The sequence below is a fragment of the Zosterops lateralis genome (assembly GCF_965231275.1).
Source record: "Zosterops lateralis genome assembly, chromosome: 3".
In the NCBI taxonomy this organism is placed as follows: domain Eukaryota; kingdom Metazoa; phylum Chordata; class Aves; order Passeriformes; family Zosteropidae; genus Zosterops; species Zosterops lateralis.
The window spans coordinates 38,644,288-38,668,408 of NC_139764.1; the positions used below are offsets into that span (position 1 = coordinate 38,644,288).

At 35.8% G+C, this 24,121-nt stretch overlaps 1 protein-coding gene across 9 annotated transcripts in view; it reads right to left on the minus strand.

The window, feature by feature from the left end:
* Window positions 1–24,121, minus strand: part of PDE10A (phosphodiesterase 10A) — a gene marked incomplete at its 5' end in the record, with an annotated part of 237,119 nt that overhangs the window by 93,327 nt on the left and 119,671 nt on the right. For all 9 annotated transcript variants that reach the window (XM_083857578.1, XM_083857577.1, XM_083857576.1 and 6 more), the window contains one exon: window positions 3,309–3,437. In XM_083857578.1, coding sequence (XP_083713704.1) covers window positions 3,309–3,437 — 129 coding nt within the window. The remainder of the gene's footprint in view (window positions 1–3,308; window positions 3,438–24,121) is intronic.

A 24,121-nucleotide genomic window follows, 5' to 3' on the forward strand; every position in this document is an offset into this window, starting at 1 on the left:
AGTTTGTCCTTTCTTCTTATTATAAGAAGTAATTAAAAAGATTAGGAAAGACATCTATGAAATTCAGTATCAACAGAGTAAAAGATGCACATCTGGCTTATAATCAATGTGCTCAGCCTCTTATTGTTGTGACAGTGAAGCTTCAAATAATATAATAAAGGTTGGAATTTATAAATATTTTTCTGAGAAATTTATTGAGAGATGAGGATCTATCCAGCAGCAGTGTCTAAAGCTTTCCTAATACTATGGCTCTGGCTACAATCATCTGCCACCACTTGATATGAAATTATCTGAAAGAGGACAATGGAAGAAGTCTCATGAGTTCTGTGAGTATTATATCTAGGCATCTGGAAAAGAAAAGATCTCCTTCTGGCAGATAACTTTGCCATGATCTGGATAGGAAAAATTTAAACCTCAAGTGTTTTTGTATTACAAATAGAGTTGTTTGGAAATTCTGTGTGCAACAATACAAGGCCTGGGTGTGTTTTGAGCATGTAATTTACCGGCAGATAAAAGTCAGAGTTCAAAAAGTTGCAGTGAATACCCAAATATCAGCATAAGCAACATTCCTTTCCATTGCTACCTTTGCAGGTTTTCTCCAATATCCCAGGAAAGGAAAAACAAACAAGTTAAAGAAAAAAATGTCTTATAAACCCAGGCACCATTACCATCAACCTGTCACAAGCAAATTTAAATCTAATATTTACCATGATAGATAAAAGATCCAGCACACTGAGGACTCAACTCATTATATTTTGGCATATAGTTATACCTTAAAGACTGTAATATTTAGTGATTTCTTCCCTTTTTAATAATTTAAGTTTCAAAAAACCCCAAACCATCTACAGTAATTAATTCAGTGAATCTCAGTCACAGATAAATTTTGGTTCATTTAAGTCCAAATCAGACATTTCAGTTTGTGCTAATGAAATTCAGATAAACTACCCTGGCTGCAGGCCCATTGACTTCTGGCTGAAGAATACACACAGCTGGATGTCTGTAAATCAGGCAGGACACAATTTCTGCATATAGGTTAATGACTGTTCTGCGTCACCAACGTGTAAGAGTACAGACACTGAGCCAGAGACCTCAAAACAGCCTTTTGCCTGCCTGGCAACTTCCTCATAAAAACAAAGCTTGCTTTTCCGGCTGTATCGCATTACATGATGTGAGCATTTGTAAAGTAGACTAGACTGAAGCAAAAGGGATAGAGGGAAAACTATACCCCTACTGATGTAAAGTGACTTAGGCTACACAGTCACTTTAAGTCACCACAAATCCATGCTGACACCAAAAGAATTAGTTCCATCCTCTCCTCCTCATTTCTCTCCACCACCATAACTCAGGCAGTAGAATTTGTACATACATAACATGAACTAAGTAAATCATTTAGCAATTTTCTGCCCTGAAAATACTGCTTTCTGAAAGATTAGGATATGTTGTTATCAGAAATATTTTACATAACTACAGACTCTATCTTTCTACAAGAAAATCACAGACATGGCTCACCAGTATCCATTTCATTCTATAAACAAAATGCATTCAAATTAATCTTTTTTACTTGGCAAATGCAGTTTTAAATCTGGTTCTGCTTATTTTTATCTAAAATCCAGCACTAAAGAAGCCACATCTGCATGACTGGCTTTAGTGTAATAATAACTATGGCCACCTTAAAGATCACGGTCAGCAAAAGAGAAATAGCAGAGAATGCAGAAAGACCTGTAAGATGATAACAGATATGAAGCTAAATGCTAATGGTAGCATAACTATTGCTTGATACTTTTAATACAAGTTGAGGATAATTAGTCATAATATAAAATTTTTAAAGTGGATGAAAAAAAACCAGACAAAACCCACTGTGGAACCTGATCACTTTTAAACTTCACTACGATAATGGTCAGGCACTTTGCTTTAGCAGTTTCTACAAAAAGCTTCATGAGGACTTCCACAAAAATTTATCTTTCGTTTACAGCCTTCTCCCAAAAATTGGAAACTTTGAGCAACTGGTAATAAATTCCACTTAGCAAACTGTGATTCTTGAAGCTAGAAAATTCCCCAAAGCATTTATTTGGTTTTAACATAAAGATCCTTGACCCAGACTATAAACTGTGTTTCAAACACACAATGATTTCTTACAGTGATTTCAAGCACCTTAGACAAAATTTTTAAATGAGCATAGCTCATATAAACAAGAAGTATGAATTTCTGTTAAAGTAAAAAGTACTTTTCATCATCCATTTACAAAAAGCATTGTCACAACCTATTCCCTTGATTCATAGCAAGTTTTTCTGATTGCTGTTGTGGATTATAACAATAGGCCCCCTGCAGTGCTGTAGTTCGCAAACTACAAAGAAAGTAGTAAACAGTCTATTGCCATATACTTCTATTCTGCTGCTAGGTAATCTCTTTAAAAAAACAAAAAATTGTTGTCACCTTAGGATGATATGTAGTCATTACCAGCAAAAATCTGGCTCAATATAGCCTTTTCTGTCCCCTGTCCACCATCTTTTTTTTAATATAATTCTGCAGAAAACACTATCTTCTATGAAGTAACAATAGCCCCTCTATCTAAAATAAGAATTATCATTAGAATTTAAAACTCTAAACACCTTAGAAATCTGCCACAAGGCAAAACCAGTGTTTCCTCCCTAATCATCTTGGTAATTTCTTCCATTGCATTTTACTTGGTACATGACAAATCAATGTTAGATTTGCATGATTCTTACATTTGCAGATCCCACAAAATTTAAGATCATTACAAAATATATGATCGTTGTCAACCCAGGCTGACTCCAAACAAACTTTTCTGGGTCTATTTAGCACAATATTTTACCTAAAGCAGCCCAACAAAAATACTTCCAGAATTTAACACACCAGGTTATAATATCTATGTCAATGTTCTTATCTAAAATTAACTTATTACATGTTGCAAGTAAGAACTTTTGAGATGGTCTATCCAGTAATTTACTGGATAGATGCATACTGGATAATTTTAATTCAAAACTTATCAATTTTAAACTCAAGAAAACTAAGTTATGTTCTCAAATATACAGGTTGATGGATAGTATTTTCAATTAAAAATGGGTAAACTAAACTTTCAACATTATTATCAGTATATTTCAAACTAAAAAAACCCCAAAGTTTCAAAATATTTTAAGCATTGTTAGCCTATTTTGCCTTCCAAACAAAAGGTAGAACCAAAACACAACAATTGTAATAGTGAAGTCATACCAAAACCAGGTTTCAGCTATCTGAAAATAGCTGAGTGGTTCAAAGCTAAATATTAATAACAAATAAAAAGCACTTACCTTCTTGTCTGTTATTTTTCCTTTTTAGCCATTTTTCCACTGTTTCTGCACTTACACTTTCCGACACAAACTCATCCAGTACCTGGGGGTGAAGAGAAAGATACGCCTTCACTTTTTCATCTGTTAAGCCTGAAAGAGAGAACATTAATTGATTACATTATTGGTATGAACTCTCTCATATGAAAAAAAAAATACATGGAGACCAGCAAGAATCAATATCCCTTTGTTTAACACACCAATTGAATACAGGACTATTTAAATAGAGCAGAGAGAGTAATATCCTGTCAAAAAAAAGAGCTGTAACATAGAAAACAGTAAAAGCAAAGTGTGTACAAAATTCTCCTAAAGGAGTACACTTAAACATTATGCAAGAGAAGCAGCCAGGTAGGAATTCATGACTATAATATTATTTCCAAACTATACAAGATGATACATCGATAAAGAAAATGGTTAGAAGGAGATAGAAGAAAGTGAACTGGGATTTCTCACAGAGCACCTTCAGTATTGTCACTGCAATGGCAGCAAAATCAACGGGAGCTATTATGGATCACCAAAATCACATGCAAATTCCAAATACTAGAATTACTTAAGTTACTTTAGATGTATAAACTGTTTCCACTGGCATGCTTCCATTGCTTTAGTAACTTAGTTATCAAAATGAAAATAATTGCAGATAAAAGGTATTTACAATATCTGCAAGAAAAAGAAAACTCCAGTAGACATTTTAGAAAAAGAAGAAATATTCAGAGTCTCAGATCCCCTGACATTCATAAACAAATTTTCAAATTCACAAAATTATAATCTGATTATACACTTCACAAATCTCCCAAACAAAATGACTGGCCACAGGGAGGTGAACCCAGCAGTGCTGAGGCTGTCCAAAGGGGGAAGCAATAAAAAGTCCTGAGGGACTTGGCTCCAGGCTATCTTAGAGGGAACAGGCATCCCAGTGCAAAAGCCTCAATGAGATATGAGGGGAAGAAGAATAACAACCAGTGAAATGACTCTCAGTACGCCAACTTCCCCCGTGGTTTGTGCATTTAAATATAATAGTAAATTCACCCCAGAAAGAAGCCAGGGTTCAGCAGAAAAGAACATTGACCTCTTTCAGAGAGTATTCATGCTACAAAATGAGATCCATTCTCCTATTTTGTGATTTGCACAGTATCAGAACACGATGGACAAAAGCCTAGTGCAATTTCAATGCTAGTCAACGATGGTAATATTTAAGATGTCTTACAAATGCTTACTGTGAAAGCCTTCAGGAAGCAGTATCAGAAGACAAACTAACAGCTCTTATCTGCAAAATATCAATCACCTACTCGACCTTCCTCACACCAACTGCACCACATCACTCACCCACATCAGCCCCCAGCAGCTCAAAACTGGTTTAAACTACCCTTGCTTTTAATCCAGATGTGGCAGTTCCTGTTGGATATCATAGCCTCAAAGAACAACATTGCCACTTGAGGCAATTCCCCATTTATGAATCACTTGAATAAGAGCTAATTGAGCATCCTGATTCTCATTAGTAAAGAAGAAAAGGTTTATCCTAAATCAGTAAGACAAGTAGATAATGAGCAAGTGGGGCAAAAACAAGCAAAATGCCACTACTTTGATTGTTTGACCTTAGGTGATAGCTTGTAGAGTTAGATCATAATGCAGCTATAAAGAAGTACAAGTGCAAAATGAACAAGATGATTTTAAAGCCAATTCAGGGATCACCTCATGTTCTGAAAAAAATAAAACTCATTAATATAATTCTGCAATTTGTTCAAAGGAGAAAAATGTAGCACCTTGAAAAAGTATTTCTAATTTCATAGTGAGAAAATTTGAAAAGGAAACCTGTTTTAAGACTCACTCAAAAGAGTACCACATTTTAAAGATTTAGCCATCAGAATGTCATCAAAATTTATCTGCCCTTTAAGTTCTACACTAAAAGTAATCAAAACAGACTTGTCATAAAACGTCTGCTACTTTCAAGTTGTCTTTAGACTGCAAAGAAACTTTTTTGCTTCTAGTAAAAAACTAGGACCTGAAAATATTGTGAAATTAGCAACTGGAATTCTGAAAGGATTGATTTGTTTCTTCACTGAAAATAACCTTTCATTCTTGATCCAAACCTTTATATGCTGTGGGTTTTGCAAAACACACATCAGAATTCAATAAAATGTCAATTTTAAATAAGACTTCAGTCTACAGGTCTCAAATTTAATATCCACATATCCTGTAACTTCAGGAACCTAAAGGTAAAAACTCTGCTTTAACCTTATACAGAAAAGTGATTAATGGAGCTGATATAAGAAATCCTATACAGTCCTTAAATTACCCTTCTTTATTTCACTAAAAGTATCTGTGCAGATGTTCTTTCTCAATGTGGGATTTGTAGATGGGAGCAAGAAGAACAGGATTTACAGCTATGTTGCAGAGTTAAAAACAATTAGGTTAAACCTATTTTCTACAGAGATTAAGGCAAATTTATCGGTCAGCTCCCAACTGTTAGCCTGCTGCATCAAAAAAACATATCTTGTAAACATACACACAAACTCCATAACCAAAACTAACAATAACACATTGTAACTTCACAAAATGTAGAAATAGCCTTTTTGAAGAAATTTTAATGGTTTGTGTTTTATGTACATTAGGCTAAAAAGTGTTGTAAAGATACCTGAATGTAAGAGCATTTTACAACTGTGCAGAAGCAATTATTTTATGGCATGTGTAAAACTCTCTTGATTGCAAGGTGTACATTAGAATAAAGTTATTGCATAAAAACATGCACACACTTGCCATCTTGAACATTCACATGCTCATGAAAACTTTTACTACACATATTTTTGTTAAATATTATTGACCTCTCTACTGAAGCATTGTAATCCCTTAATTCTGAAAAAATGCAAAAAACATTTATTTGAATATTTAGAGGCAGTGATTATTAGCATTAAAAAACCCTAGGACAATAACACACCAACACTCAGGAAACAAAAGTTTATCATGCCAATCAGGTGCCATTTATAGAATTACCAACAAACATAACACAAGCCTATGCTGGTTATTAATTTTTCTGTTACTAATGTATTGGTCTTAGGTATTTGGGCAGCAAACTTTTCTGCATTCATTCACCTTAGAAATATTTCTCCTCTACTACTTCTTCCCTCACTTCCCATGACCTCCAGTAATGCCAGGACTTCTCTCATTCCCATTCATCACTTTTTGTGTGGAGCATCAAGTGTGTACATCAACAGTGCCTAGCAAAGGAGAAAACAGCAGTGCACACATTCTTAACTGTGTTGGTCTGTGCACTTCCTCCCAAGCAGCCCAAACAAAAGCTGCCCTCATTTAATTTCATGTACCCCTAGAAAGCATCACCTCTTGTATCTGGAACCCATCTGTCCTCTGACAGAGCTGTGATAGTTACCAAGAGGGACCATCACTCAGGAGGGACAAACTCTGGCCAACAGCCTAGCATTCAGCAGGCCAGAAATAACAGAAAGACTGGAATAATTCCTCTGGGAATTAAAGGAGGAATCTGGCATTTGATTTGCATGTCCATTCATTCCATTTATACAGTGGAGTTTGCCCTCCATATATATATCCTGTTTCATTAAAAACACACACACCAAACCACCTTTCTCCCTTGTATTCTTATTTTAAAATTATCAACTAACATTTCAGTGCTGCTATCTGACACAACTTGCTGTTGTCATGTTTTATGCACACATTAACTATTCTGATTTTTTGATTAAATAATGAAGGACACACACAAATCAGATAAGCTCTTCCTTTTTTCATTCCCCTCTGAGAAAACCATAGGCAAAGAAACAGCTCCAGCTGCCCATCACTTGGTGGCAGCTCAGAAACTCCTCACTTCCTGACCAGCACACTCAGGTTCAGGTTGTGTAGATCTCAATTTGAAATGTTCCCTTGGACCATATCATCTGCTTTTTAAAGTTTCTTCATATGTATGGAAAACATTAATCAACTTGGGTTTAGTTTCATATCTTTCATTTCTAGGCCACTCCTGTCTTAACAGTAAGTGGAAATACAACTCTCCAATAAATGCTGAGGTTTACACAAGTGGTTCACCTTATTGTGGGGGTTTCTGTATATCTCATTTATTACAGGGTAGGACAGTGTAAAACTGGCAAAACTCAATGTAAAGCAGAGTGCAGAAGACAGCCTTTCCTTCTGACATCACCCAAGAGGCAACTCCTTGATCAGCAAGAGGCCTTTTTACTTCCAGAGGAAATGTCCTTTCTAGCAGGACATGCATCCTGGGATGTTAAGAGTGAGAAGAGTAAAAAAAAAAAATCATAGAAAAGCAATTGTATTTACTTGTAGTATATCTAGAAACTTATGTATTAGTGCACTATATGAAAAAACATTAAAATTTCAGGGTTGTGTTTTGGGTTTGGTTTTTTAAGTGGTGGCTTGGTTTTTTTTTAAAATAACTCCTTGGCTTTCAATTCAGTATGTGTGAGTGGTTTGGTGTCATTTTGGGTTTGGTTTTTTTTTTTCCCCTACCCAAACTATTAAGAAATAGGGTTTTTTTTCACTGGAATTAATAGCAGAAATACATATAGTTGAAGCCAAAATTATATGTAGATTTTCTTCCTTTTTTTATTTACTAAACTAATAATATAAAGTACTGATATTGCTACCAAGTATCACAGTTCAGTTATTACAACTTAAACTAGAAAGCCAAATCCCTTATGAGAGTCTGGTTTGACAAATAACTATCTTTTCAATGGTCCAATGACTAATACTTTAAAAAACATGCTTCAGTTCACTGAGGGTAAAGAATAAAGAAACCTTTACCCAAAGATAATTCAGCTAGTTGAGTAGAGCTGTTTAAAGAGGAATATTTATTCATGTAGGTTATGAACCAACATGGGAAACTATATTTACACTTTATGTATTTCAACAGCATACTGAGACTAAATCATTTGGGTTTCCAAACCATAACTAAAACATTGACTGGTTTTTTAGTACTTCTAAAGGCCAAACAACCCCAAAAAAAAACCTAGAACCACTGCTTGCCAAAATACCTCTGTTTCTGGTCTCAACCAAAGCCAGTATGCAGGCTGTTAATAGTGATTGCCTGGCCTGCTCAAGCCTAGTTTCTCCTTTTGGTCTACCAGCAAAGCTTTCAATGCAACAACTCCTAAATTTCATTAAAGATAACATAAATCCTAGAACCCTAAAATTTAGAACCCAATAAATTTAGAACCCTAAAAGAGATCAACTGCTTTCACAGAGCAGTCTCCCACTGTCCAGTGTAAGTACACCAACAGCTTCATTTCTCAACATCTGTAGCACTAAAAAAAAAAAAAAATACTAATTATGATGAGAGAAAATTAGGAAACATTTGTTACAGTTGAGAGTACTACACCAGTAGATCATTTTGCAGGTACTGACACAAACAGTTTTCAAGAAGCCTCAAGTGTGTGAAGATAGTTTTAAAAAAATAAATGTGTATTTCAATGACCAGGAAGGAATAAAGCATAACAATGGACAAATTTATAGAATAGAAAGATTCTTCTAATAAATGTGATCAATAGTTACCCAGTTGATTACCACCATCCTCTTAATGTCTATATTGGGTTTTAGAAGAGAGAAACTGTAAACACTGCTGCAGTCCTACATGCTGCTGTCCTCTTAAGGTGTCAGAAAAGTGCTCTTTGGAAAATAACTGAATAGCAATACTTTAAAATAAAAGCATAAAGCACTAGGACTTCTATCTTACGGAAGAAAATGTTTTTTGGGCAGAGGTGATAAATTATACCCAGTTTACCATCTTAAAACTCATTTTACAGTGAGTTTTACGTTAAATTATAATGGTACTACAAGGAAGTACTGTAGGCTTGTCTAGATCAGTAAACTGAATATGTCTAGGGCTGTTCACAGACCTGAAACAAAGTGGTTTATAATTCCTTCATCCTTACTAATAAGGTTCTTGATCTCCTATAATGAAGCTGAGGGGAAACTGAAAGGTTGATTGCCTGCTGGGAACCAACCCTGACCCGACCCTACTCCAGAGCAACATTCAAGACCTGCCCCGGACATCACTAGCTGGCTTGAAAAATGCAATGCCAAGAACCATTCCAGACAAAAATCCAGTTCTAGTACAAAGAATACTCTTTTGCACTGTTTACTAACTCAGAACAGAGCTGGGTTTAAAAATAAAACAAGAAAAAAACCCTTCAAACATCAATTATCAGTAATTATTCCTTGCCTTTGAGCCAGTTTTGAACAGCCTTCCTTTAGAGGAAAATAAAATTCATAGAGTTAAAAATCATTAGACAGTCATATTATTGCTTTCAGCTTTTTCTGCTGCCTAAAATATTTTAAACATTTCTTAGATATTAGATAACCTGTGTAGTACTGAATGGATTAATGGCTCTGCTCTCTGACTCTTAATCCATGTCACACTGCACTCTCCTCTGAGAATAGCTTCACTGAGCTCAGTGTAAAGCAGAACTGACTGTGAATGAGCTGAAAGAATTGAAGCCTAGAGCTATGTTTAAAAATCTGCTCCATTTAGCAACATGAGTCACACACGTCATTAGCAATTCTTGCAATTTTTTCATTAGCGTTGCGATATTTGGTCTTTTTTCTGAAACCACCAGCTTAATCAAACCTCATGATTAGGCAAGAATTTTAATTTTCACATCAAGTTTCTGGTTCCCAGTCTTGGGGGGCACATGGGGAGTCGGAAAAGAATGGGTAAAATCTGATGAGCCAGCCTAGTTCTTACCAAGGGTCAGCATTTTATCCTAGAGCAGCTAATCTCTGAAAGACTGCAGTCATTGCTTCCCTCCAAACCCTTGCACTTGACACACCTTTTGCCCATTTAGACAGGATCTAACAGTTTGAAAACACATTGTGAAGGTGTACATTGGTCATTGTAAGAAATCAGGTGGACTTTGCATATCAAGGCGGCTTTTACGTGTTAATAAACATGAAAGGAAATAACTACAAATGCTGTGGATGTTGCATCTCTTAACAATAACAGCAAATTAATTCAAACAAAAAAAAAAAAAAACCAAAAAAACACAAATTAACTTGTTTGGTTTAATAAACAATTCTTCCCTGAAATTAGAGGGGACTGTAGAGTCACAGCAAATATAGGCAAAGTCTTAATTTCTCCAAATAGCTAACAATATATTGTAGTTGAAAAACCTTCGAGGCAAGGGAAAAAAAAAATCACGGTGATAAAGCATCATCTGAAACCAAAACCAACCTTACCTCAAATAAAAGTGAAAAATGCCTAATTCGAACTTTTTTCTCATCTGAAGTAACACAATTATGAAGAGAGAAGCTTCACACTTCCTCAAAATCAGCATTTGAAAATAAATGCCATACTTGTATGAAAAAAGAAGACTTGAAATATCTGAAAGTCATCCAGAAAACCTAATTTGAACACAGCTTTGCCTGTGTACTCCTTTATCTAAAGCAGTCTTGTCCCATCTCTTAGTTACACAAAGATCACCTCTCTGTATTTTTCTACAGAACTTTATAAGTGATATTTGTAGTTATTCTCAAAAGCATTCAAGGCATGTGTGTACATTGCTTCATTTGGATTAAGTATTAATCCCATTAAATCAATCCCTTCTTTGTTCAAAGCATCAGGATTCAAAACCACAGGCACAGTCAGTTTTGAAATATCCTTTTCAAGTCAGACTTTTTATCTTAATCCATTTAAGTACACAGGAATGTAATGTGACCAAGTGCTCAAACCCTCTGAAACCTGACATTACTGGTCTGGCAAAAAGTATAATCACTAACAAGAAGTAATCAGAATGGTCAAACCTCTTTGATTTCTCTTTTTTTTGAAAAGTCAATTCACAAGCTTGTCTATGAGCAGCTTCAGTCACCTTTTTTGCCCTCCTCCTCCAAGTCCCTCTGCATTGCTAGAAAAACCTCAGTACACGCCTCTGGCACATCACCAGTGAAAACCAGTAATATCACACCTGAAAACACCTCACTGCTGACTTAGGTACTTTAAAAGGACACAAGTTTGTTTCACAAATAACAAATTTTACTATTAGTCGTTTCAAATCTTCATTCAAAGGTGAAAGTTTAATTACATGAGCCTCCAGTAAGTGTAAATCTGCAGGCTCTGTATACATGTAAAGGACAGCAGTGCGACATCTCAGCCAGGGTGCCAGCAGCTCTGCTAAAGTTTTAGAGAGAAAATAAACAGAACTGGAATGTGCACCTACAGAAAGAATATCAACAACCACCACATCCTGTATCCTGTAATTCAAATACCATATTCCTGATGAAAAAGCCATGGATGGGCTTGAACATGCCAGATGCTGAGCAAGGCATGGTCATAAGGCCTTCATTTTCCACCAACTTTCACGGTGGTGGTATCTCTGATATTATCAGCACCTTGTGAAGCCTGAGCCCTGGACATCTGCAGACACTCAGCTGCTTATGTCTCCCAAAATCTAACTCTCAAGAACTGTGCAGAAGTGGCAGCTCTGAGCCCTGCTTCAATATTAATTTAAAAAGCAAAAAAATCATATAAAACTCTTGATGAAATCAGTTTTCACAAGCTAGAGCTAAAAGGCCTATAATCCTTCCATAGGAATTATGTGTATGCCTAATGGAGTCATAGTGGAGTATTTTCAATTTGAATATTCATTTACCGTGGGGTTTCAAAACACATTTTAAATTGTCTGAGTGGCATAATCCTGTATACATGCTGCTATGCTGTAATATCATCCATTAGTTGACGTATGGGGCTTTTTAAAACTCTGCCTTACTTTCCTAGTTGGAAAGTAGCTTTTCTCCAGGTCTCATTAGCACATTGGAGGAACTCCGAGGGGTCTGTAAAAAGCTTTATTCACTTTCCAGGTGCATGATGGAACCAAATTTGGAAATTTAATTAACACTCTGGAAAGAGCTAACAAAAAGACTACAGACCCGCTCTCAGACTTGCAAAGTGTAATCAAATAATTTCAAGCATTTGCTTGAGAAAGTTATGTATTATCTTAAGGCTACTGATAAAAATAATTATTAACATAATTATAAGTAAAACATTATACTGAAGTAGGTTAAAATATATTTGTAGATGTATAAGGAACATCTCAGTATAATTATCTGCCTTTTTCTTTCTCTTGTGTAACACATGGAGCCAAGGTACCTTGCTCCCGCCCAAAATATACCTGAAGAGTAATGCATATCTTAATAAAGACTAAACAAATACTAAAATACATTAATAACTCGTTATGAAAAAATTGATGTCCCTCAGAATATGCACATAAGTAATCTCTTAAATGAGTATATACAGCTTGAGATTAAATTATTTAAAATCTAATGATCAAGCAAGGTTAGAATGACTTCACTCTTTTTTGAGAGCAGGTCTTGGGACCAAGTTTTTAATTTATGTCTTCTCCAGTAATACCTTCTGGCTGATGCAATGTCTTCCTCCCACCTGACACCTAATCCTGGAGTAGCTCCCTTTTTGAACTCTTCTGGATTAAAAGTAGTCTCATTCCCTTTCCTACCAGTGTTTTACTGCTGATTTATTACTTAAAACAAACTTGTGAATATACTTCTGTAAATGCTTTATATACACTTACCAATATAAATGTCCAGTCCTGTTTACAAACTGCATTTTAACTTACTCCACAAACAAGATCCACTATGATGAAACCTTTGAGGGTTACTACATGCCTGTGCTAGGTCTCATTCTGTTATTTCACTAAATTGGAGACAGAATGTTCTTCCTTCTGAAAGGAGCACCCCACTCCATCTAACACTTAGATGAGTAGACATGTTAGGACAGTCTCCCAGAGCACAGGACTCCCCTGAAATAACATCAACACACACTCAAATAACTTGCTACTTCACAACAAGACTGGACACTGGAGAGTCTTTATTTTGGGGATACTAGGACCCTATCTACAGCACTACAGACCAGGATTTGGCATTATTTTCTAGTCCCCTCCAAACTTAAAGTCTTAGGATGCTTAAAGAGAAACAGAGTCAGCATCCTTCACAAAATGAGAAGGTACAAAACCCAGAGAAATTGGTCACTAAAAAGTACTAACAGAAGAAATATAACACAACCACATCCAGAAAGGTTTGATTTGGTTCATGGGAAGGAATCGCTTCAAAAACAAACCATGCTAGCCCAGCGCTTTTCTAGACATCATGGCTAAAATAAAATGTTAAGAAAAATACACAAGTTAGTCTAAATTATCAATTTCACATATTCTGTAACTCCTTCCAGTCCTGCATCCAGTCATTAATGAAGATGTTGAAGAGCACAGGGCCAAGGATGGAGCTCTGTGGAACCCCACCTATGATGGGTCGCCTGTCTGATGTCACCCCATTCACTGAAATCCTTTGTGTCCAACCCACAAGCCAGTTGCTCACTCATCATGTAACATTGTTATCCAGCTGTGTGCTGGATATGTTGTCCAGGAGAATCCTGTAAGAGACAGCATCAAAAGCTTTGCTGAAGTCCAAAACAATCACTATGCACAACTCTAATAAGTTGATGCATGGAAAACTTTAGAAGAGATGCAAGAAGCAGGCTGCAAGGTGCAATTCTTATGTGAGCTAAAGATTGGCCATGATATTTACAAGTTCATTTGTTTTAAGACAGAAAGTGCTGCCAAGATCCTGACCTGTTGATTAACACAAAGGGTGTCATCGGCTACATGTACACGAAGTCTAACAAATTGAAGGCTGAGCTAGTGCACGTATTATTTTAAAAAGTCATCTGATTTAAAATAAAAGACTAAGCTGTAAAAGGTTTATTGCATTTTCCATTTAGTCCCTTCAGGTTGCTAACAGGTATAAATGGGTGCATCTATTAAATAAAGATCAAATAAAATTTTAAAATACCATTCTAATTGCAGTATCAATTTTTCTTATTTTACCTTCCAGCAATTAATTTTTTTCTTTCATACTTTAACGATTATCTTGAAAGAGTTTTCAGCATTACAAATCAACTCTGCAAAGGTACTGCTGGTCTGAATGAATAACATTTATCCTCTTTACACAGTTGAACAGGCTAATTTTTCTAAATTATAGCACTGTATTCTTACAAGATTACACAATTCCAAAGAGATTTAACTCCAAGTATCCATATGCAAATATTCAACTATTCCTACAGTAGTTCCAGAAAACTCTCTAACCTAATTCAAGCATATTGACATAAATTTCAATACCTAAAACAAGAAAAGTACTTCTAAAATACAAAAGCTTTAAAAATCTTCCAAAAATTAATTTTTCATTACAGACTCCAGCTTTATCACTTGAATGTTAGAAGGTACATCACAGCCTTCCCTAAACACCACCAAAAGTGCTACACAGCAGATATTTTAGCAATAAAGTTGAAATACAAAAAGTCAGCATCACATAATTGATCTTGGAAACTGTTTTTTATTCTACATTTTGTATTATTATAAAATATAGATACAAGGTACCTCTTTATACAAAATTGAACTTCGACTGACATTTAAAATAATAAAAAAAAAACCCTATTTAATTCTTTTGTGGGGAAGAGAAAGCCTATCTGCAGACTAATTAAGCACTGAAAGTAAAGCACTAACTCCATCAAACTGTCAGAAAAAAAGTTAGAAACTCCAATTTATTTAAAACACTATCGAGGAAGAGAATTCTTTTCTTTTTTTCTGTCAGCTCTTTTTTTTTCAACTGTATAAATGAACAGAGAGAAATGATTTTTCAGAGATGCTATCTCTGCTCAATTGTATGGTGATGGATGTAATGATCTCTCTATGTCAGTAAAGTACAGCCTAGGAAAAGCAGCATAATTTGAGACATTTAAAAGAATACACTTTTGAAGTAAAGGAGGTTTGAAGTGATAATTAAATACTGTGTTACATACACGTGTACATTACAGACAAGGACACATTGTGCAACCCTTATTTGCACTGGTGAACACTTACAGGAGTAGTCCTATTGACGTCAGTGAGACTACTTATGTGGGTAAGAGCTCACTAAAATGTGAAGGGTTGTGCAACAAAGCCCCAAACACGTCTCATTCCACACATTGTTTCAAGCTTTGTTCTTCAACCACAATTTTTTTCCTCTAGTAGTGTTAATAATATTATTTTGCTAATATTACCACTCAGAAAAATATGTGAAAGCATACAACTTGTTTAGTGGTATCTGACATACTCCAGTTTTCCAGCTAGACACCAAAGCAGAGGCACATCTGAGGATGGCAGGCACCTCTAGAGACTGCCACCAAAGTGAGCCTCTGCTGAAGCTGCAGTGTGTTTCTCAGGGTCCTGGTCTGACAGCTTTGAGTATCTCCAAGGGTAGAAAGAGACTCCACACCCTCTCTGTGCAATCAGTGGCAGTATTCAGGTGTTTTTCTCTGTTGAGTAGAAATCCCTGTGTTTCAGTTTGCATTCAATGTGTTTCGTCCTCTTGCTGGGAACAGCCATGAAGAACCTGAACTGGCTCCATCTGTTTTACTTCCCTCTCTATAAGATACTTATACAAACAGGTAAGGTTGCACCCGTGCCCTTCTTTTCTTCAGGCTGAGAAGTGCAGTCCCAATCATCTTTATGGTCCTTCACAAGACTCACTCTACTTTGTCCACCGGGGAATACCACACAGGGTCCAGTACCCAAGATGAGTCTCAACAGGGTTAGGGTAGATGGGCAGGATCACCCTTTGGACCTGCTGGCAATGCTCTTCCTAATGCTGGAATGCTGCTGGCCTTCTTTGCTTTGAGGGCACACAGCCTGAGCAGGTTCAATAGATTTACAGGAAGAAATGCTACAGAGATTTCTACTTCCTGGCAGGTGAAATAAACGAAAATACCTTCTACTGACTTGGATGTTGGCATCACCAAATAAAAAACAACATATGGTGTTGGCTGCTTTTCCAAAAGCTTTCACTGCTGTGGCAATGCTCTATGCACGCAATCTCATCTGGCAAAACATCTTCCATCAATACTATTTTAGACAAGAATTCAAATAATCTGTTTGTTACTATTTTAAGAACTTCTTGTTGGCAACCACAGTAGAACAAAGATGCAGCGTTTCAGTCATGCCCCCAGTTTTTATTATAAAGCTTAAGCAAATGCCAAGAATTCAAGGCTAGTTTCAAAAATTAAAAATGAGCAGCTGCATCTTTTCCCTGTCCTCCTCCCCTTCATCATCTCCCCACCCTCTTTTGTTTGTTTTGGAGACAGTGTAGCTCACAAACACGTGTTCACCTCCAAAAAGCATCCTTAGGAATGGGGAAGTGGGGAGAATAGTTGGAAAGAGCAGAAGTGAAAGGAAAACAGGAGAGATGAAAACTGAGGGCTTGTATTTGTACAGGACTCAGGAAATATCTATTTAAAAATTTCCCACATTCACAGGATGCATATCCGGCATCATGACTGCTATAACAATTTATTCAAACTTTTCACAGGCAAAGATCACAAAGTACTCAATGAGAAAAAAATTCTAGTAGAATCACTTCTGCTAATTGCTTTGTAACAGCCTGGTTTGTCTAATGCCTATTTGAACTCGGCCATTGACTACATTCAGAAAAACACTTCAAAACCCATAAGAAATCCATATAAGAACAACACTATAACACATGAAACTGAGGCATATTTCCATAAGGCTGGTCATAAATTTTCACTTTAACATGTCACACTACTGATGGCTGAGATTCTGATTTCAGTCCAGGTTGCTGGCCAACCCAATAGTTCTCATGAGCCCATGACAGGTCTCTTACAATATCATAAAGTGACCAAAAAAAATATACTAAATCCATACCTAAAAAAACATGTGATAGCACATAAACACACTGATCCACTGCCAAAACTAGCCAGTTAAAAGCTGTGTCATAAAATATCCAATAGGAAAAGAATACAAAAGGACTTCAAAAATTTTAGATTAGATGAAATAAAGAGATTTAACAAATAGGTAGCTATCAACATTTTTTAAAGTCCTTCAGATTCACTCTGGGAAAGCCTCCAAGACTACAACTTCTGTAGGCTGAAGAATATAAATTTTAATACTATTCAATTTAACTGACAGTGACATGAAAGATCTGGAAAAAATCCAGTGCACCCGGATAACTAAATGACTCCATGTTGTACTGCAAGAAAAATGGCACCAGGAGGTCTCTCAAGGATATGGTATCAATGAAAAAAGGAGTCATAAATACCAGTACATTACTCTTTCTCCTTTACTATCAGTGTCACATTATTTTACAGACTAATGGCTTAGTAATTTTGTGAACAGCAGTTCTGAGGACTTAATAATGCTGGCACTGTTCACATTACTACAGGAGCTAACAAATGTACCTGATAGTGAAACTCATCCAAGTCCCTGGCACGTCTTTCCAGCAAACAAGCAATCCTGCAACGCTTCTGTTTAAGTGACTGTGACACACACACTCCAACTTTGTTACTAGAAATCCAAGCATTTCAAAGTTGATAGACACCAAATATTTTCGTGACATGCACACTCAGCATGACAGCATCTGGGGAAATTTTAATACGCATGGATTTTTATTTGGGGGTTGGGCAGGGATTAGTAAAAGGAACAAAGAAAAAAAACAAGGGGTAATTAAAAATGCATCAACTCGAATTTTTTAGGCAGTTATCTTCTCATGCAATACAAAGGCTCAAAAAATACTGGATATATTATGAACAGGAAAAGGTCACAGGGCTACATTGATGAGTACATTTTCACCACAGATTAATGGACAGCGTAAAGCTGGGAGAAACACAAAGAAAATGCAGAAGAAAACTTCAGAGGCATGAGGATGATCATGGGTCAGAGAGTACAAAGTCTACTCCAGAGGTAAAGGAATGACTAACCAAACTAGTACAAAATTAACTAGAAAAAAAACCCAAAACCAAACCAACCAAAGAAACAAAAAAATAAACCAACCCAAAATACAAATTGACAGCTTTGCCAAAATCAAGTTATCCTGTCTACCTGCGTGAACCTCTAGCAGCAAAGAGTGACAAGTATGAGGATAGGGTTAGGGTCAGTCCAGGATGAGGGAAGGCAGATCTCTTCACACAGCAACATCAATAACCCCCTCTGGTCTATAGTGATTGGAGATTACAGCCTAAAATGTGGAAGAATTAATGCATGCCATCCAAGAGACCACATAACTAGACTAATTTGTAAGGGCATAATATCTAGAAAAGATCAGCTAGTATGCTTTTCAGATTCAATAAAAAAGTGCTTTTTAAAAAAATCCAAATCTAATCAATTAGTTTCTTAAAAGAAGTTAAAAAGTAGACTTTCCCAGGAAACATAAGTATTCCAATACTCTGAAATTTGGTTTTATTTGTAACTAGTATTAAAAAGATAGCTTTATAGGAGTATGAAAATTGGGGGCATTTTTGTTTGTTTTTCATTTTACTACTTTGTACTTTTATTATTTTCTTTAGAATTCTGAAAAAAATGTAAACTGAATTATTTCCTCATAATCTTTCCATTAGAACTAACATGTTTGTACTTTGACTTCAACAAAGCTGCATTTCCCAGAACCGACAAGTGAGTGGTGAGAGCCCACACCTCTATGCCACTCAAACTTGCTCTATTATGCAATACACAGACATGTGCTTCTTTCTTTACTTTCCTTACTAGAAGCACTGGAATGAGCTAAACCTTACTAATTGATTTAGCTGGCAAACCATTAAGGGAAATACATTACAAGTAACATGAGCTTTCTTAGAGCCAGGCAAAGAAAAAAAACACGGTGAAATCAAGCAGTGTTTTTCAACCCAAGAAGGCTACCCAGTCAGTCTGAAATAGCACCAAAGAGACACAGACAAAGTGGAGTCAAAACTGTTATTCAAAACCAGTTTTGTGCATAATCATCCCTTGCTGAGCACTTATGTATTTAATTAGGGTCTTCTAAAGCTATAGTCAATACGGTCATAAAAACATAATTTAAAAACAAAAGTATTAGAAAACTGGATTAACATTTGCAGCTTTTCTTCAGAAAAAGAACAGTATAACATCAAAGAAACAATATAACATCAAAACCTGCCTATAAGAACTTTTTTGGAAGAGTAAATCTCAAATATGACGTGACACATGAAAAATCAGTGGGTTTACTGATGGAAAAAATAATTATCTTGAATAAAGAATTTAAAGAAGAATCTAGTTTTCCATAAAGCTCAAAAACTGCTAGGTAACATTAATTCTGAGTTGCTTTAAGTTTGCAATTAAGCATAGAAGTGGAAAAGCACAGGATAATTTTTTTTGAACAGTTAAAGAAATAAGCAAATTCGGCTTCCTCCTGACATGTTGTGTCATGTATTTGACTTTAAAAGACAATTTAAAAGAGTAATGGCCAACAGTGCATTATTTCAAGTTGTCATATATACAACATAGCAACTTAATGAGCTTCTGGTGTGTGCTTGCCTTCATTTAAAAACAAAACAAAATGAAACCAACAAACAAAAAACAAACCCTTGGTGAGAAATCAATTTTTAAGAGACTCCTTGAGATTTATCTGGGAATACATATAGATGGGATGAGCATCTCTCCTTTTATTCAAACTCCAAAAAAAAGTTTTCTCCTCTAGTATTCAGGAAAAATGTATTTGGGCATCGATTTTCTTCATGCTCAGAGCATGCATCTACAACATATTCTGAACTACCTCAATTTCCTCTAAATCAAAGAAACACAGCGTGAAGAATCTCAGGGTACACTGCCATTGCTTCTGTGACCAGAGGGGTGCAATGGGATGCCTAAACATCCAGGAGAGTCTGTAACTCTGGATGTGATCAGTATATTGCTAATGCAGGCCAAAAGGAACCACCAAACACAATATTTTATACAATTTCCCAGGAGTAGGATCACCTGCAAAAGAGGTAAAATGTGCACTATATCACCCTCCATGGCCAAAGTTCTTTGAACCAACAACTTTTCAATCCTTGTAGAGTGCCTTATCCAGCAGGCAGCGAGGAGCTCTGGCTGGAGGCAGTGAAGGAGGGAAGGAAGCTTCTGAGCAGGTCACCAGTATTACAGATACTGAGAAGTGATGAAGCCAGAAGCAGAATGAGCAACAGTATTCCAGCACAGGGACCACAGCACTCAGCTGGCAGCAGGGGTACACACTGATCCAAGTTTGTTCTCAAAAAACTACTTCTGGTTCCCACGCAGTGAAATTTTACTATACAATATACATGAATGATAACAATAAGGGAGTGTTCTGCTTTAGTTTAAGTACATCTCCTAGAACACCTCACATCCATCCAAATGCATGTTTTTTTATTGGGCTTTGCTTTCAACATGTAGAAGCAAATGCAACTGAACCGTTGTATCAGTTAAGGACTTACGCTTTCCTCTTCCCTAAGAGAAATGCAATGCCCAGGCTGGAAAGATGTTCTAAAGGTTGCACATACAGAGATAAAATATTACTACTTTGTTATCAGGACCTAGGGATCCCCTTCACCACCCGCAAAAAGAGAAATCCATTGTAGAAGGGCACTACTTCAAAAAGTTCTTCTACAAAGATCTAGTGTGCAATCATTCCGCACACATGCTAGAGCAACTATTTCCTTGATAGAGCATTAATTAAATTGATAGAAATCTACCATAACTTCCTCCTGCTACTAAAGATACATAATTGCCCTTGCCAAACTAATATAGCATTTAAGAATTCTACAGATTTATCTGTTTATTCTATAAAAATGCATAAAGGTTATTTCATTTGCACTATTAAGCAAAATTATTAGCTGAAATACTACAGCTATGGTTATAATGTAATGCATAGGCACAACACGTATTTGTATGATCCTATGAAGATGAGATAGGAATGGAAATATTGTAGCCAGTGTGATGGTTAAATCATGGCAAGTGAATGCACAATTGGAAGCGTTCCCATTTCAGAGATCTGTTTGAGATGAGGTAGTAGGCACATGTACAACTTGCCTTGGGGAGCATCAGGAAGCAGATGAACAGCTGAATTCATTAGACTAAAACATGGCTCTGACTCTTTTGCTCAGAGGAGAAAGCTTACCCAGAAGAGTAGCACTTTTGTTGGGTCACGAAAAGTGAAATTATTCTTTCCACCCAATTAGAACTGTGAAGGAACAGCACCAAAAGATACACACTACTCTTATGCCCAATATAGCACTGATTTTAGTTTGCTTTCATCTCTCTTGGTTTCTTTAAAGTAGTATCATGAGGAAAAATGTACTAATTAATTAAAAGATAAAATTACAGATGCACTCACAAGAAAACAAGCTAATGTCACAGTGCCTTGATGCTGGAAGTTGTTTTCTAGTTCAGAACAATGATACTGAAATTAAGAGCAGTGTAATGGATTATTAGAAGGAGAATCTTCAAAATATCCTCAGCTTTTATTTGCAAAAAACAGATTGTCTCTGAAGATAGAAAAAAACCAGCGATGCAGAGGTTTGTATGCTCTTCAGTGTCACGCCTTCTTAAAAAACACAAATCTCGCCATGAAAAAAAAACTAGTTCTTAAAATTTTGTCCTCCCATATTTCCTATAACCGAAGTCCAGCAAGCTGTAAATAACACTTGGTAAACTTATATTTTAGGCCCCACAGTCACTACCTTGTTATTTGAAAACAAAGCAAAGACCTATCTTTAAAAAAATATAAAATACAGACTTTATACTGTTTATATAACAAATTTCTTTCTATTTAAATACCAACCCCCAGTACTAAAAAAATATTGATTAAATAAACCCACAGACATCCAAGAACATCAATTTTATGATCATTAAAAGAAAAAAAAAGAGTAGTTAAATGATTCTTGTACTTTTTTTTGTCTAAGTTTGGAGGAATCCAAATTACTACCTCATTATATGTTATAAAGTCACAGAGCTTTAAAATCTTATAGTATTCCTGACACTTAGAGATTAACTCAGGTCAGTGTTTTAGTCTAACATTACAGCTATAAACTCCTACAAAATAAATATTTCACCATTGATTTTTCTTACTGAAAACCTTGTATATTATTTACAACTCCCGTGAAAAGATCTAACAGTATTAATACTTATGTGCACAATGACTTTGCAGTACATACCCTGCATAAACATCTTCAAATGCGATTTGTGTTAGGTCCTTTTAATCATCTGAAGTACTGTCTGTCTTCCACATTCCCAAACAAATAGTTTGTACAGCTAAAATGCTGACTGCTCATAAGCACCTATCTCCATCCATTTAAAGATATGCTGCTGCTGACAACAGAGAGGAAAAGTTTCTGTTCGTCATTTTCTCTCCACATTACTATACACAGAGCAATCTATCCTGAGGGCTCAATACTGACCAAATTATCAGGATGGACAAAAAAAATATCTCAATAATGCAGTTACATGAAAACAAGTATCTCACATGAGAGGAATATAAGTTTTAAATGGTTTGTGACAGGCCTTACATTTATGAGCCCAGCATTTTAAGACCCTCATCTAATTAATCTTATTTTCACAAGTGTGAAGCTTTGCCATTAACTGTCATTGAACTCAGTGAGATTTAATTATAATGTTGCCATGTCCTGAATGTGCAGTCACCTTTTTCAGTTGTACTTACCAAAAAAAACCCAGAGCAATTAAAATACTGAGACCCCAGTGATTTTTCAGATCAACTATAAATGCTGAGAACAGAAACAAGTTTTCACACTTTCCAGTTCACCCTAAAAAGCAGACATAAAGCTAGCCAAATCAATGCAGTTTGAAATACTACAATGATTATGTGGATATTTCTAAAACTGAACTGTATTAAATAGAGACACAGAAAAAATAATAATTATTTCTAAATTCAGGAATTCATTTATAGATCCTATTAAATTGTATACTTGCAGAAGGTATACATTCCCAGTGAAAGATCCTCTTTGAGATAAAGGAATATTAATCAAATAACTTACTCTAGAGGGAAATGTCACTGTTTCTGGAAAACAGTTCTCACAGATGTCATAATGACTAGAAAGTACCCCAATGCTTTTCACAAACATAGCACAGCAATAACAGGAATTTCATTTGGCACTTGAAAGCATTAAAAAGGACAAGTCAAACGTGCAGAGAGTATACCCTCAGAAAAATTTGGCAGGTGCCTTAATAAGCTTTTTAAATGAGGTATAGTCCTGTAGAAGCCACAGCAGCATTCATTTCTATGACAGTTACCCAATATGCTTCAGTTCTTTTGTAAATCCTACCTCTTAGTGGAAAGAAAGAATTTGCATATTTGGATAATTCAAACCAAGTTAAAATAAACTGTTGTAATAACATTGTGGCTTTCAAGTGATACAAGGAAGATTGTCAGTCTAAACGAATATAAATCAAGGGTGTCCAAAACTTTTTTGTTTCATGTGCAGGCAGTGCAAAACAACAGCTAGAGGCCCTAGGCAGCAACTGCCCCATCACTGCTTCCTTCTAATCCACATGCTGAATTTCTTCAGTCCATGAAGTTTGAGCCTGCCTGCTTGTAATTGTAACTTCATACTATCTTTTGAACTGAAACCTCCTAGTAGTCTTTTTCTTTTAAGGTATATTCTTCAATACTTAAGTAGAAAGTACATGTTTTGCCATCCACTGGGAAAATAAAAAAAATAAAAAAAAAAAAAAAAAAAATAAAAAAAAAAAAAAAAAAAAACCACCAAACAAACAAACAAACAAACAAAAAAAAACACACCACAAACACCACAAACACCACAAACACAGAAACACAGCCAGGATAGAACTGCACATTCAGCACAGCTTCATGAGCAGAAAGTCTTCCTTATCAAACCTGATTTCCTTTTATGACAAGATAGACCACATAGGTGATCGGGGAAGACAGTTGATGTAACCTTTTTGATCTCAGTAAAGCTTTTGATA